The sequence below is a fragment of the Acanthaster planci genome, linkage group LG16, assembly GCF_054643075.1.
Source record: "Acanthaster planci isolate LZ-2023a linkage group LG16, COTS_SCS, whole genome shotgun sequence".
Taxonomy (NCBI): Eukaryota; Metazoa; Echinodermata; class Asteroidea; order Valvatida; family Acanthasteridae; genus Acanthaster; species Acanthaster planci.
This window is the reverse complement of record NC_141792.1, coordinates 255,939-271,572: the sequence shown is the minus strand read 5'-3', so window position 1 is coordinate 271,572 and position 15,634 is coordinate 255,939. Positions and strand designations below refer to the sequence as shown.

The 15,634-nt window shown below is 38.7% G+C and overlaps 2 protein-coding genes across 3 annotated transcripts; one reads left to right on the top strand and one right to left on the bottom strand.

The window, feature by feature from the left end:
* Nucleotides 1-1,958: 1,958 nt before the first annotated feature.
* LOC110984592 (uncharacterized) lies at nucleotides 1,959-4,716 on the bottom strand. Of its 2 annotated transcripts, none has more exons than XM_087147618.1 (6): nucleotides 4,605-4,716; nucleotides 3,850-4,047; nucleotides 3,439-3,591; nucleotides 3,041-3,264; nucleotides 2,721-2,795; nucleotides 1,959-2,415 (listed from the first exon to the last, which is right to left on the bottom strand). In XM_087147618.1, exons 2-6 carry the CDS (start codon nucleotides 4,008-4,010, stop codon nucleotides 2,378-2,380), a joined length of 651 nt encoding a protein of 216 aa, XP_087003744.1. In that variant the 5' UTR covers nucleotides 4,011-4,047; nucleotides 4,605-4,716; the 3' UTR covers nucleotides 1,959-2,377. The 2 variants fall into 2 exon arrangements, with proteins under 2 accessions (XP_087003744.1, XP_022100617.2); XM_022244925.2 differs by lacking the exon at nucleotides 4,605-4,716 and adding an exon at nucleotides 4,344-4,449.
* A 191-nt stretch (nucleotides 4,717-4,907) lies between these two features.
* On the top strand, nucleotides 4,908-15,347 carry emc1 (ER membrane protein complex subunit 1). Its single transcript, XM_022244924.2, is given in 23 exon segments — nucleotides 4,908-5,066; nucleotides 7,191-7,381; nucleotides 7,528-7,645; nucleotides 7,886-8,011; nucleotides 8,117-8,234; nucleotides 8,356-8,505; nucleotides 8,639-8,797; nucleotides 8,907-8,981; nucleotides 9,093-9,282; nucleotides 9,740-9,859; nucleotides 10,034-10,089; nucleotides 10,243-10,299; nucleotides 10,301-10,432; nucleotides 10,624-10,788; nucleotides 11,146-11,313; nucleotides 11,625-11,841; nucleotides 12,000-12,110; nucleotides 12,240-12,352; nucleotides 12,717-12,796; nucleotides 12,905-13,035; nucleotides 13,378-13,535; nucleotides 13,955-14,030; nucleotides 14,191-15,347. Coding segments are annotated over 23 exon segments (2,964 nt in total). The 5' UTR covers nucleotides 4,908-4,974; the 3' UTR covers nucleotides 14,352-15,347.
* Nucleotides 15,348-15,634: the final 287 nt, after the last annotated feature.

Below are 15,634 nucleotides of genomic sequence, written 5' to 3'. Positions count from 1 at the left end.
GGGTTCAATGCACTGCACCAAGGGTACATTCCACCAAAGTTGGATTTCCGCGCATGAGCTCATTAATATTTCGTTATCCCAGACAGTTTTTAAGACATGCCATAATCAGACGGGATCATAGGGATATTTCTATTAATCCCGAATTTGGGACTGGTAGTTTCCAGTTCGGGGTATTTTTTTCACAAAAAGCCCCAAATTTGCTTGGCTATTTTGGATAGAGGCAGGCCGCTACATTCAGAGCTGAACGCATAGTTTTACAACTATTTTGGGGGTATCTTCGGAGAATGGCGAATAAAAAAATCGCGTGGCTATCCCCTATAACATCGGAACGAAAAGTGAACTTCTGGTCATAATCTTAAATTTCCAGTGGAAAAAAATGAGACCAACCTCTTCCCGAGAGTCAACAGGCGGCGGTCTGACAGTGTTTCGTGCAACCCGTAGGAAACTAGGGGTAATCATAATAAAATGGGCGTATCTTAACCGTTACGCATGCGTTTTTCGTCTTGGAAGGTTGAGAGCAATTATCATATAAATGCAGCACACAAAATAACACACAACAAAAGTGCTCTTCTGGCCGACTTGTATGTACTGTTAGGAGAGCGTTAAACATGTACTTACAACCAACAAGCCGAGGGTTTGGTTCTATACGTAGTAATTTTGTTTCTTGCTGGGGAATAAGTTGGTTGGAGGATGTTTTTATAATTGGAAAGTAAAGTAATATTTCAAGTTATCTGATAAAGAGCGCCTCGTAATGGTTTGCTAGATAGATGGCGCTTTACAAGTGCTTGTTATTATTATTATTACCTCAGCACTTAAGTCAACCAACCAACCAACCAACCAAACAACCAACCAACCAACCAACCAACCAACCAACCAACCAACCAACCAACCAACCAACCAACCAACCAACCAACCAACCAACCAACCAACCAACCAACCAACCAACCAACCAACCAACCAACCAACCAACCAACCAACCAACCAACCAACCAACCAACCAACCAACCAACCAACCAACCAACCAACCAACCAACCAACCAACCAACCAACCAACCAACCAACCAACCAACCAACCAACCAACCAACCAACCAACCAACCAACCAACCAACCAACCAACCAACCAACCAACCAACCAACCAACCAACCAACCAACCAACCAACCAACCAACCAACCAACCAACCAACCAACCAACCAACCAACCAACCAACCAACCAACCAACCAACCAACCAACCAACCGACCGACCGACCGACCGACCGACCGACCGACCGACCAACCAACCAACCAACCAACCAACCAACCAACGATGAGCAAAGGGCGCCACCATTATTGCTGTGAGCAGGAAATTTTTTTTTAATACTGACACGAAGGGCGCCACCATCCAAGGAAAGTTTACATTACTGTAAATGAAGGACGCCGCCATGTGCCAGGCAAACCCAGAAGTTTGTTTGGTATTCCTTTATTTAAAAGTAATCCCGAGTCCCACATTTCCTCCCTGGCGAGTCAAGTAAACGTAAAGACGTTACCCTGAGCAGTAACACATTTATATACATGTATACAGATGTATATGTGAAAAACCACACAAAAACATGTAAAAACCTAAATTACAAGAAAATGCAAGAAGTAAAACAAATTTGGCTAAAACAGTTTTCATACATTTCCTGGACCCACCAGAATCCCATCACAAATTTAATTTGCTGTATGTTTTGGTATAATTTGGTATATACTGTCAGTGTTCCAATTCCCAATTAACTTTTATAATCTGATTTTTATTTTTGGCCAATACATATTTTAAAAAATGAATGCATCTTTCATCTTTTATGTTCAGCACGTTGTGATATGCATGTTTATTAATTTTAAAGCATGACAAGTTTTTATTATATCGTTACAAACAGTACTTCTTCATAAACATTTATAGACAATCCAATAAAAAATGAACGCAGGCAAGATCAGTACAAAAAAGCTGCCTGATTTTATTACAATATGTAACACAGTTTTAGGCTGACATTAATGTTACGATAACACATCTACCTCATTAATTTTGGGAAATGCACTTAAAATATTCTTCACAGTTTCAGATTGAAAACTGTAACCAGTTCCGATAAAGCATGTCAGAGTGTAATAAAGTGCCAACAGCGAGAAGAAAATATGTTGGCCAAATATGTCTGAAATTATTTCCTTGTTTCATTAAAAAGTAAACAGATAAATTTTTCCCGTGAATATTGGCCTCTTCATGAACATCTAAACTGCTGCAATTTTCCATAGTACCAAATGGGAAATAGACTCTCACATTTTCATTGAGCCTTATAATGAATTAAGAAAAAAAATTCGATTTTTCATTGTTTTATTTTTTTTCACAGTAATTGCTGACTGATGTCAAGTTCTGTTTTCCCTCTTCTTCTTCAGTGTCATTCCTGTAACAAGAAAATGTACACAAAGCAAATATCATTTGGTAAAATTCAAGCTCTGTGAATTCTGTTGTTGTCATAGTAATGATCAATTATCGCTGACCTCTTTATATTCAAATTATGAGTGTCCTTGACGGTGATGTAATGAACTATTCAATACAAGTAGACAATGCCACTAGTAATGTCATATTTATCACATTCATTACTGTTATATCACATTAATTTACCATCATCACAATCATTATTCATTACTTCTCATGAAAGTCATTACCATTTAAACGGTACCAGTAACCCTGATTTAGATACATTACCTTGTTGCTTTTTCAGGCAAAAGTTCATCCCAGGCTTCCCATATCTCTTCAACTTTCTGGAGACATTCTTTGCCACTGAAAGATAAAGATGAAGTTTTTAAAATCGTTTTAACCACTTGCTGTTAACTCAATGCGCGTTTGAAAGGGGGTCAACAAATTTTGCGCGTTATGATTGGCCAACGTGTTGCAAACTCTTGGTGGCACACTATTGTGAATCGCCTGTATTGACAGGGGACAGAACAATTGCGAAGCAGTGCAGTGTCAGTGGGAAGTTGTGCAGAATGACAAAAATCCACCCAACATTTACAAACAACACTCACTGGATTCCCTAGGTATCCTTGAGCCATACATCTGATTCTGTAGAAACTGGAGTGCGGCTTCATTAGGAGATGGATTATGAACTTTAGATCTCTGGATGACTTGAATGGTAGTTGGCTCCTGCTCCTCATCAAACTCTTCAAAGTCACTATCTTCATCATCATCATCATTCCTGACAGGAACTGTTAGCTTCCCCTGAGGGCTGGATTCTGTCTGTGATTTCTCACTAAAGCACAAATGGAAATACTGACTGGATCCAATCAAAATTATTTATAGCAAACATCATAAAACTTGCTACACTTTCATCCCTTTTTTTCAGTTACAGCTTTATAAAAAATTAGAAATAATGAAGAAAAAGGGTGAAGTCATGATTCACAAACATCTTCCTTATTGACGATACCTGATTTCTGACGTTAACTCCTTAGGTTGGGCAAGTTTGTCAAGTAGCTCAGCAGGTAGCCTAGCCTTGCTAAGGGATACCTTCTTCTTTTGTTTCTGCTCCTTAAGAAGTTTGTCTCGTTCTCGACGTTTCTCCTTGGCTTTTAACTTTGTTCTAATAGTCATTGACAAGAAGACAAAATACAACAGAACATCACAAGGTATTTTATCACAAGGTATTTGGACTCCAGAAGAAATTCAGGCTAGTTTTGTGAAAGGTGTGGAAAACACAAGAAAGGAAAACAAAGAATTCAAAATGCTTTCCCCTCCGGTAATTCTCTAATCTCTGCCCTAAACAAAAGAGTCATGGGTTTAGATATAGTTGATTCCTGAAGTAAAAATAAGTTAAAAGAGGGAAAATATTTCTCCATACCTCTGAAGATCTTTGAGTGCATTTGATATAGATTCTAATGCCTCTTGTCTTCCCTGACTGAAGGAAACAGCCTCAGGAGCTTCATCATCGATTTCCATCTCATCATGTCTCTCTGTGTCTACAGTTGATGCTTCTGTCTTGCTCTTTCTCGTCTTTACCATTCTGTGTGATGGCTTCTTCTTCACGCTGGGTGCAGGACTACAAATTCAGTTTTCCGAAAAAAAGCACATCATGGACATGACGGAGAGCGGCCCAGGAAGTGCAATAATATAACAACTGAATAACTACCAATACCATGACTACGTAACCCTGGTAACTACATAAGCTATCTAAGTTGTCAGTAGCGAGAACATGAAAAACAGCAGGGCTGAAATGTTGCATCCTGACTCCACTTTTCTCATCATATATCATCTCAATAAAAGTCAGTCATTACAGAAATGCTGGAAGTGGAAAGACACGAATTCTGGACTGAGTGAGAAACCAGAAACATTTACCGATGTTGTTGCGAAACACTTTGAAAATTCTCTTCACTCCACATAGCCCCACTAGTGTGGCATGGACTCTCACTCCCGATCCATCCTGATGGATCGGGAGTGAGAGTCCGTGCCACACTACTCACTATAGTAGGGCTACACTCCACATAGACTTTATAGTTATACACAACTGCTGAAGTGGAGTCGGGACGCAACATTTTTTCCAACAGCAACAGGCCTATTACAGATTTGGACTAATGGTATGTTATTTAAATCGCTCACACCAAAAAACCGAAAGGTAGTCCGTCCGTTCAGGTGTCCCGGGTGTTGTTACATTCTGTAGGCTGTACGTACACATGTACATGTGCACATGTACAGTGTGCCGTACCACAGCTGCCAGCTTTGCAGCTTTTCCATGTGTTTTCAACCTTGTTCCCATTTTACACGCTCACAGCTTTCATCTAACGCCAAACAGAGGAGACTCGAAATCCTGCAATCGATACTGAAGTACAATTTAGACTGGTACCCAGAGCTTTAACTTATCCATTGTGTTTAATATGTGCATTAAATGGGTGCCAGATTGTGCACATGAATTGGTGATTAATGTTGGCGCACGCCGGACGTGACTGTTGGAAACTCCTAACATTTCAGCATGAACAGTTTAGCTATCCTGCTGTTTTTACTGCTAGGACTCTTTGGGATTGGCAATTCACTTTATGAGGATCAAGTGGGAAAATTTGATTGGTAAATTTTCGTTGTGAAATCACCAGGATTATTTGTAGCTACAACATGACCTCCATCATCGTGCATGTTCATGCAGATTTTGAACAGTTGGCTTTGCTGGGGTTTTGGAAGAGCGCCCTCTAGGGGGCTTATTATGTTAATCAAGTTTATGCCAACATTTATTTTACTGTAATACTTACACAATCAGGGAACTGAAATGTGCAAGCTAATTAGTGTTAAGACTAGAGTAACTGTAATGTTTAGCATAAGCCTTTATCACGGTTACGCATCAGTCCCAACTATAGTTGGGTCCGTCCCAACTAGAGTGCTACAGTTGGGCCGGCCTAACTACAGCAGATAGGTCCTGTGTGCATGATGTGCCCAGCATGTGCCAAAGTCATATTGTTTACAAATGTCATGTCATTGGTCATAGGGCTCGATGAACAGATGAAGTGCCACATTTTAGATGAATTTGTCAAGTGTGAGACACATTGACTTAGATGATGTTGAAACATTCCCCACGGACATTGGTCAACAATAGTTGGGCAAGCCCAACTGCAGCACGTAGCACTACAGTTGGGACTTATGCTATAGTTAGGACGTAACATCGCTAATACCGCACAGGCCTAGGTCATTTTGTGCAATGTTAAAAAGGCGCTGTGGGAAGGAAAAAAAGAGCAAGCATTGCCCCTTAATCCTTCCCACTTGAATGTGGAGTCACAATATTCAAGTGAGCTTAGCCTGATACAGTAACGGGCCGATCGGGGGGGGTGTGGGAAAATGAATACAAATTGACAACCACAAAAATGCACACGGCAACAAGACAGACTTCGGGGGCACCTCCAAACTTGAGTATTCAAATTAAACAAAGCAAATGAGTATTTACAAAGATATCCAACAGGCAAATTAACATTACATTACAATATTGGATAACACAAGTAATAAGACCAGTGCAGGGCTGGAGGAGAGAGCACGGCTTAAGGCATAGAAACCCAAACGTAAAAGTGGCTACAAAAATAAAGAAACTAAAAGAATGACCAATGCCCCAATGCACGCAGCAGTCTTATATACCTGCAGAGTATACTCGGCCAAAATGGAAGTAAAAGAATTGAAGGAGTGTGAGTGGTGTGCCCGCAGGTGGCACTCAGGTAACTTTGTTACAATACACTGTATGTACATCATCTTCAAGTTCAAGCAAACTTGAATCCTCAATTCTACTTGAAGGACAGCAGTGTGATACAGATAGGTATTGCACAAACCATATTATACCCTGGGTATTGCACAAACCATATTGTAACCTGGGTATTGCACAAACCATATTGTATTCTGGGTATTGCACAAACCATATTGTACCCTGGGTATTGCACAAACCATATTGTACCCTGGGTATTGCACAAACCATATTGTACCCTGGGTATTGCACAAACCATATTGTATTCTGGGTATTGCACAAACCATATTGTACCCTGGGTATTGCACAAACCATATTGTACCCTGGGTATTGCACAAACCATATTGTACCCTGGGTATTGCACAAACCATATTGTACCCTGGGTATTGCACAAACCATTTTGTAACCTGGATATTGCACAAACCATATTGTACCCTGGGTATTGCACAAACCATATTGTACCCTGGGTATTGCGCCATTCTTACTCCAAGTATTTGGCTCCATTTCACTTACATATGTGTACTAAAAACGTGCAGCTGCACATTTTGTTGTAAATTTCAAAGTAGTGCAGTTGTTTCCCATGCTGCTCATCACATGCATTGACATTTGCTTGTTTTCACATACAGGGTCACTATTCAATTTTTACTGCATGTCAAGTGTGCTTGAAGTTAAATTCATTTTGGCACTTAATCTTGTGGTATGTGGGATACAGCCAAACTACATTATTCCATGTTCCACTCTCGCTCACATGATAACTAATTAGCTAATAATTTGTTGTACACTAGGACATAGAGTCATTTGTAAATTTGTTCCGATAGGAATTAATCTTTGAGAAGAAAGAAGTGATAAATTCCTCCCATGAATAAAACATACATGATACAGTCTTTTAGTTTATTTAGACATACTTTATCACTGTCTCAGTCTCTTATGGCTTAAAACATGGCCACAATTTATTCATTAATTTTATTTGGCAGGCGAGAGCAGTTTATTGGTAGAGCCAAGGTGGTGCACTTCGAGCGAGGAGGAAGTAAACGAAATATCTTCGTAGCAACAGAAGCAAATGTTGTTGCTGCTCTGAATACTCGAAGTGGTCATTTGACTTGGCGACAGATATTCCAACGAGGCCCTCCTGGTTACATTGATACTTTGTTGTATAACAATGAAGGTAAATTACAAGCTCTACCATTCCTAGATACTATACAGGACCTATTAGCTACTGAAACTATTCACTACTGTAAGAATTAGATTGCAATAAACCGAAAAAACCCTAATTGCTAGTGCTGTTAAGGTACATTTTTTATCTCCTGTTAGATTTGATCAGCGTGTCAGGCGGTGGCCACTTTTTACGCTCCTGGGAACCATCATCAGGTTTCTTACGATGGGAAGTGCAAACAACAACTGAAATGGCAAACTTTAAAGTGTCAGAAGGGTAAGGAGAAAATGTCTCCAAAAATCATATCAAAATACAGCAGGTGAAATGGGATGCATTATATTGATCAGACTCTTTGAGAAGAGGGACATTTCCTAATGTTAAGGGCTATTTCCTTCGACTGGAGTACAGTTAAGCTGTAATGTATTCATTCTATTCATATTGCACCAAGATTTCTTAATGATAACTATGACAAATGTTTTTGGGTAATAAGTGCAAACCTTTGTTGTGTGTCTACAGCGATGCTTCAGCTGTGTTTGTGAACAATGATGAAACGCCATCTGTAGTTGTGTTAGCAGGCAGTAACCTATATGTACACTCACTGAAAGATGGCCAGCAGGTGTGGGATCAACAGCTACCAACCACGTAAGTTGGGAAGATTCTCTTGTCCAGGATTCCTTTAGGTGGGCTAGCCAAATACAACAAAGTCTGGTTTACAGTTCTATTCCTTTATGTATTTTCTCTCTTTAGAACAAAATACAAGTGGCTGTATTCAGATGGTATTTCGGTGTACACACTTGGTCTGGTTCCCAACTCCCACTTCAATTTACTTAAGTACTCGGCAGTAAATGGAGCCCTTCAGAATAAGGCAAGTAACAACCTACAGAAATGTTTCTTGAATGTGTTGCAATTGATTGAGTAACATTTGAGAAGCATAACAAGAATTGAAAATAATTCAATTTTTCACACATGGTATATCTTTGAATCAGGCATCTCTTCAAGCAGCTTGGGCCAGTCTGCAGGATACCAGTTGTATACTGGTATCCAGGCTTCAGTTTGTGTGCATGGATACTCTCACCAACTCCTTACAGGTTGCTTCATTGGAAAATATCAATGTGTTTTCTACCACTCCTTTGAAGGTATGTCTTATACCCAGTGTCACATAGTACTGTCTTGAACAGACTTGGCAGGTTTAATTTCTGGCTTTTCCCTGAGCTCCTTGACTAGATGGCAGTTTATGATGACAATTTTACTGTTCTGAAATTTTTGTAGACAATTGGACTTGACAAACATGGTCCTAACCCCACATTGATTCAACTGTATGTTCCATCAACTGAGAGACCTGAGTTTGCCCTTCAACTGACAGAGGATCATCATGCTCTGCTTAAGATGTCTGCTGGTCAGGTGACATTGGTCAAAGATTTACCATCGGTAGGTTGATGCACTAATCAGAAAAAAGTCTGGAAAATTTGAAAACTCCTGAGAGCTGATGTCTCACCATTGATCTTGATCTTAATTTGTTGGTTCCTTTTATGTTAAGGTTTGGCAGATAACTGGTTCTACCCAGGAAGGCAGTGCAATTGTAACGACAGCTAGCTGGCTCTCATCAACAAAGGTATTGAATCAGAATTTTTTTAAATACTTGTCTTGTCTCTTTGGATGTCTTTATGCAATTGAAATTGATCTTGTTATTATTTACAGTTATACCAATTACTTGAACTTACAGGAAATCACTTTCCGATGCTACAAGGACGGTGTAGAGCTATCAGCAATGAAAGACACAGTAACCTTGGCAGGTGACCATGGAAATCCAACAAAGATGAGTGTGTTACTAATTGAGAAGAAGAGTGCAAATCCAGGGTATAGAGTCCTCCTAGAGACAGCTGATCATGCCTTGACACTGATCAACCAACCCGGTAGGATGCCAAGACCTTGTGTAATGTTATGGGTTTTGTTTTGCTAAGCCAACATTTGGATGACAGATTCTGCTAACAGCTGTACATGTTACAGGGGTGAAAGAATTAAGCTTCTCAGTTGATTTCAGCTTTTTTTTGTGTAGATGTTGACCCTGAATTTCAGCTTTTTTTGTGTAGATGTTGACCCTGAATTTCAGCTTTTTTGGGTAGATGTTAACCCTGAATTTCAGCTTTTTTGGGTAGATGTTGACCCCGAATTTCAGCTTTTTTGTACACTTTTTCTGCACAAAAGTATGGGAACTTTTTCCATTTCAGCTTTTGCTAGCTGTTTTCAGCTTTAATTTTAAATGGCCACTCGAACCCCTGAAGTTAAAAATGTTTAAATCACAATTGGTAGTATATGATTATGCCTGATATTGGAAGAATTTGTTGGTTTTTGTGGTGTCTGCCTGTCAAGGACGTATTGCTTGGCAACGAGAAGAGGGACTTGCCTCAGTGGCTGCTATTGAGATGGTTGAACTACCTGTGTCTGACACAGAAGCAAAGTTTGAAGAAGAATTTGGTGGAAAAGCACAAGGTAAAGTTCATCTGTACTTTGGAGCCCTGGCAAGATGATTGAAGAAATTTGTAGATGTTTCTCCATTTGTATACAGCCTAGACTTATCTATTAAGGGAAGATTCAGAAACCATCTTGGCACTGTATCTTGATGCAAGAAGTCATTAATGTTAATTTTATTCTATTTATCTACAGAGAGCATAGGATCAATGTTCCTACGGAGGCTTAGTACACAGTTTGCTCAGTTTCAGGTGAGACCAGTCATTAATTATTAACCTGCCTTGATCCTAGATTTTTCTTCCACAAGTCATAATTAGCAAGAAAGGTGTAAATTGATGCATGTGGGTTTTCTTTTCATTTAACTACTTGAGATAAGTTTTTGTTGCATTTATTTCACTATTTAGGTTTATTTGGCCCATCTGAAGAGACGATTCAGCCATGCCTTCCTTCAAGAGCCAATCAGGCATCCAGGAAACACTGAAAGGTAGATCTGCACTGCATAAAGAGGGAGGCAGTTCTGATGAAAATGAGTCACTTACTCGAGATGAGTTCAGTCTTCGCAAGATCATAATTGTTGTCAGCAGGTCTGGCAAGGTAGGATGTCTAGATTGTGTTCGAGGTTGAATTGTTTCGTTATAGGAACTGAATCATCTAGCTGACACAAGGATAGCTTAGAAATCTAAAAAACCCACCAGAATCAGAGTTTCATTTGTTTATTGTCGGTAAACAGAAGGGTTTTTGTTTCTTGTGTAGTGCTAACCCAATTTTGTGGATTTGTTTCTCAGATCTTTGGTCTTGATTCTGAGGATGGATCACTGGTTTGGACTACCTATTTATCCATACTCCAGAGCTCAGATATCCCTGGTCATAATCAGGTGTTGTTGTTTGTACGGAGAACTACTGCTCATTTCCCTCATCCACCACAATGCACTGTCACTGGTATCCACAAGGTACATTCACTAATCTCAAATCATTACTGAAAATAGAATTTGTTGTTCATTACTTTGTTGATGTGCAAGCTTTTTTGCATTAAGTTTTGGAAGCAAATATGAACTAGAGTTTGATCTTACAGATCCTTCAAAATCAGCACAGACTTTTTGAAAGATTTTCAGACAACTGCCATTTCTGTAAACGGAGCCTCATGGCTCGTAAGGTTTAAGTAGGAATTTGTTGAGTGGTTTTTTGCCCACTGCAGGATTTAGAGAATTCATGAAGGATCTTGGTAAGAATGCTTAGGGAGTTTCATGGAATTCTGAATCTTTATATATCAACTTGTAACTAACCTGAGTAATTTTTGACCACTTCAGGTATCTGGCAACACTTTCATGTACTCCTTCAACCCAATAACTGGTGATTCCTTCGACCCTGTGAATTCTGATCATATCTTACCTTACCGAGCTCAGCAGGCTAGTATGCTAGCATTAGCTGATGAAGAGGAACTGAAGATCTTGGTTTTACTGGACACAGACAATAAGGTAGGACTGATCCATTCCTAAAAATTCATACATTGATTTTACAGAGGTGTGCAGTGCCTTGTATTTGCATTAGGTTGTCATTTACATTTATTTTGTACCAGCCTGCTTTAAGAAGTGTTACCTTTTGAATTTGCTTAATTACAGGTTTGTCAGTTCTTTGTCCTAAATTAATTGCCCAGTACACATTCTATATTTTCATAAACTGAAGAGTTTTGGAATTACAAGTGTTAAATTTGAGTGGTAATTACTAAAATACCAAAGACACTTAGCATATTTGTCATTAATATTGCAATTGTTTTTTTGGATTGTAGGTCCATGTTTACCCTAAACAGGCTGCTGGTATCTTGCAAGACCGTGCATCATCTATATATATTTTCACTGGTAACCGTTCTGAAAACTCCTTACAAGGCTACCGGTTGGCTTCAACAGGACAAGGATCGAGGTCTCTTTCAGCTAATGTCATCTGGAATGTCCAGTTACCAACAACGGATAAAGGCATAGTTAAGCTGGAAGCAAAGAGGCATACGGGTATATCATATGGAACATTTGATTTATCAAACAGACTAAGGCTGTACACACTAGTGCCCTATTACTTTAAATATACAGGATGTTGCTAGTGTAGCACAGTTTTTTATGAGTCTATTGTGACTTCTTTTGTATGCACCATTTTCTTTCTTGGTCTGCAGAGCACGTTCACTCTCAGGGTCGTGTGCTTGGTGATCGCTCCGTTCTTTACAAATACCTTAATCCGAATTTGGTTGCCGTAGCTACTGAAGGACAAGATGCATCTGGAAAAGGTATGTGTTGGATTGTCTTAGTATGAGAAATTGTTTGACACAGTCATAACCAATGTTTGGTGTACTAATTGGGTGGCATCAAAGGAAGCAGTGTGTGGCTTTGCCATGTTGTTCTTTTGTCTTTGACAGGTCATCTTAGCATCTATCTGCTTGATGTAGTCACTGGTCATATTGTATTCAGCATTGATCACAAAAGGGCCTCTAGCCCTCTGTTCCTGGTTCACACAGAAAACTGGATTGTGGTGAGTTGGCCTCCACATTAAAATGCATGCATGTGGAACAAATTTTGGTTTAGATTATGGGGTCGCATTTTGGTCAGTAGGTAAATGCTTGGTGAAGTGTATGAACTGTAAGTCTCTGAAGTCATTTCATTTGTTTATACATGTATACGCATTGACAAATATGCATGGCTTTCATTGTCCATTTTCCCATCACTGTTTGCTATGTTTACATAACAGTTTTGTTACTGGTTTGTACAATTATAATTGACTGCTTATTTGAAGCCAAAACGATATACTTGAATTTTTAAGTGCCAATATTTTATGTTTTTGATACCGATGACAATGGAGCGTTGTTAGTTAACTTACTTAAAATGTCTCTTGGTAGTACCATTATTGGAACTTGCGTCACAGACGTCATGAGATGACGGTGTTAGAGCTTTATGAAGGAAAAGTGCAGAAAAACAGGTGAGTTATTTGTTTATCACATTGGGTCTGGAAAAAATCATCTGAAATGAACTTACATGTTCATGTATGGTTAGGACGTTATAAGCAACTTTGCTTTGTTTTTAACAGCACTGTGTTTTCATCTGTGGATCCTCCTTCTGCGCCTCTGGTATTGAGACAATCATACATCCAACCATCAGCCCTACAGTCCATGGCAGTAACACGTACAGAGAAAGGAATAACCAGCAGCAATATATTACGTTAGTCATTCATTTTATTCTTACTATCTATCCAATCCTTTCCTAGACTAATTTGAAGGAAGACTTCAACTTTCTCTGCAGTTTGGATTAATTTTGTTGGTCAGGAATTTTTTTGTTTCAATTAAGGACACATTTGTTCTAGAACATCACTTTTCTCAAGTATTTAAACCTGTGAGATAAATTCACAAATAGGTGGTTGGCTTACCATGAAGTGTATATTATCAAGCTTCCCTTCTCTGATTAAGGCCTTTCTTTTACCTTTGGCTTAAGGTAGTGAGGGTTTGTTTTTTGCTTTGTCATAACTGTCGTCTTAATCTGTTGTGTTCTTGCTTACCTCAACAGTTGCACTTCAGTCTGGGGGTATCCTTGCCTTGCCAAAACGTTTCCTTGATCCACGCCGACCTCTACAACCTACCAGTGAAGAGAAAGAAGAAGGATTAATCCCATATCTACCAGAACTACCAATACAACACCAGTCAATCATCAACTATAACCAATCGGTAATGATTTGAGTTACCAATACCACACCCGTCAATCAGTCACTATAACCACTCGGTAATGATTAGAATTACAAATACCACACCCAGTCAATCATCAACTATAACCACTCGGTAATGATTAGAATTACAAATACCACACCAGTCAATCATCAACTATAACCAATCTGTAATGATTAGAGTTACCAATACAACACCCATTCAATCATTAACTATAACCAATCGGTACTGATTAGAGTTACCAATACCATACCAGTCAATCAGCAACTATAACCAATCGGTAATTGTTAGAGTTACCAATACCGCACTAGTCAATCAGCAACTTTAACCAATTGGTAATTATTAGAATTATCAGTACCAAACCAGTCAGTTCTTAACTACAAACTGTAATGACAGAGGTTGTGCTTGTGTCTATTTATAAGGTTCTTGGAATTGAGGGATTGTTAACATCACCGGCTGGATTGGAGTCCACTTGTCTACTTTTGGCATATGGCTTAGGTAGGTACACTGTACAGGATCCTTACTATATAGCTACAGAAAAATCTTAATTATAAATGCTTGGAATTTTTTGCACCTTGCATTGAGCCAAATATTAAAGACATATTTGAGTTTGGCTGGTTGATTTTTCATATGTAAAAGAAGTCATCTTCTTTTTCAGATTACTACTTCACTCGAGTCACTCCTTCCAATCTGTTTGATGTCTTGAAAGAAGACTTTGACTACACGTTGATCACCGCTGTATTAGTTGGTTTAGTGTTTGCTGCTGGTGTGACAAGGAAGCTAGCTGCAAATAAAGCCCTCAACCATGCTTGGAGGTGATTGAAGTTTTAAAATGGGGACATTCCAGGCTAGCAGATTAAACTCTTAGTTCAGTGAGTAGGTAAAGGTTGTATCACAGATTTTTTGCTGCATATAAGAATACATTAAATGGGAAAAATTATGAAATTATTTCAAGCAGTTTTCATGAATCCTTTGTTAAAGTGAAATATGTGACAGGTAATAGAGTACCTTTTTAAGACACAAATTGCCACAAAAACTGGTTTCATTAAGCTTGTTTAGAGGACAATCTGTGGCATTTGTTCTTTATAGACGCATTCTAATTATTAAACTGTCCAAATTTTTGGATTGTTTGTCAGAACTGTAAGTCCAGGAATTTTTTAAATTTTTGCCAGACAAAATTATGCAAGGGATGTGTGAAATGAAATGTTTATTTTCATTAATTGAAGCTGGTGTATTTAAACTGACTAATATGAAGTCATTCTACAGAAGGCAAAGTGGTCTCCAGTGAAAGAGATTTCAATGATTGTAATGTAGTTTATGGCTTAATTCTAGTCAATTGCTTGTTCAGGTTTTATGTTTCAGTACTTGAAAGTGAGCTTTCAAAGACCAGCAGACGGTTTTTGTTAAAAATGGCAAAGTAAATTATGTTAACAAAGGATATAAAAATGACAGCATTGTCATAATTAATGGATGGTTTGTGTATGTGTTAGTGATACCTTGTTTTTATTTGCCTAACATTTTGCTTCTCTACATATGTTTAAGGCAAAATATGCAGACTTAGGAACTCCACTTTTCCCTGTGAATTGGATAAGGTTCTGTTTTGTATTAAGATTTGTGAAAATTGGCAAAAAAACAGCACTGTGTCAATACTTTAAAATGTGAAATACATGTATGTTACACGTGTAAATGTGTTTCTTTCAAAGTTTCATCAATGTGGTGTTAATTAATTGTAAGTTGGTTGGTGGAATTTGATCTGCTTGATTTGAATTTAGACGAGAATTTCATTACGGTTTAAAATAAAAACTTCGAAAGACATTTTGTTTTCATACTGTTGCATTCTTTCTTTGTGTGCCATTTCCACCAGGGGTACTTTTAAACCATAATCATTTTCTAAGGAGGAGGGGGTAGTTTTAGAGCCCAGTGTGGAATGTGACTGGTGCCCGTGCTAACATTCCAATCATACAAATGAATGTGCACTCCGACTGGTGTACAACGCAGTGCTCAGCATGCGTTTTTGCTTCCTTGCGACGCAGTGGTGGTCGTATTCCTGTTTCCCAAACCCTATGCGCTACATAAATTACGCATATTGCTTTAGTAACAGA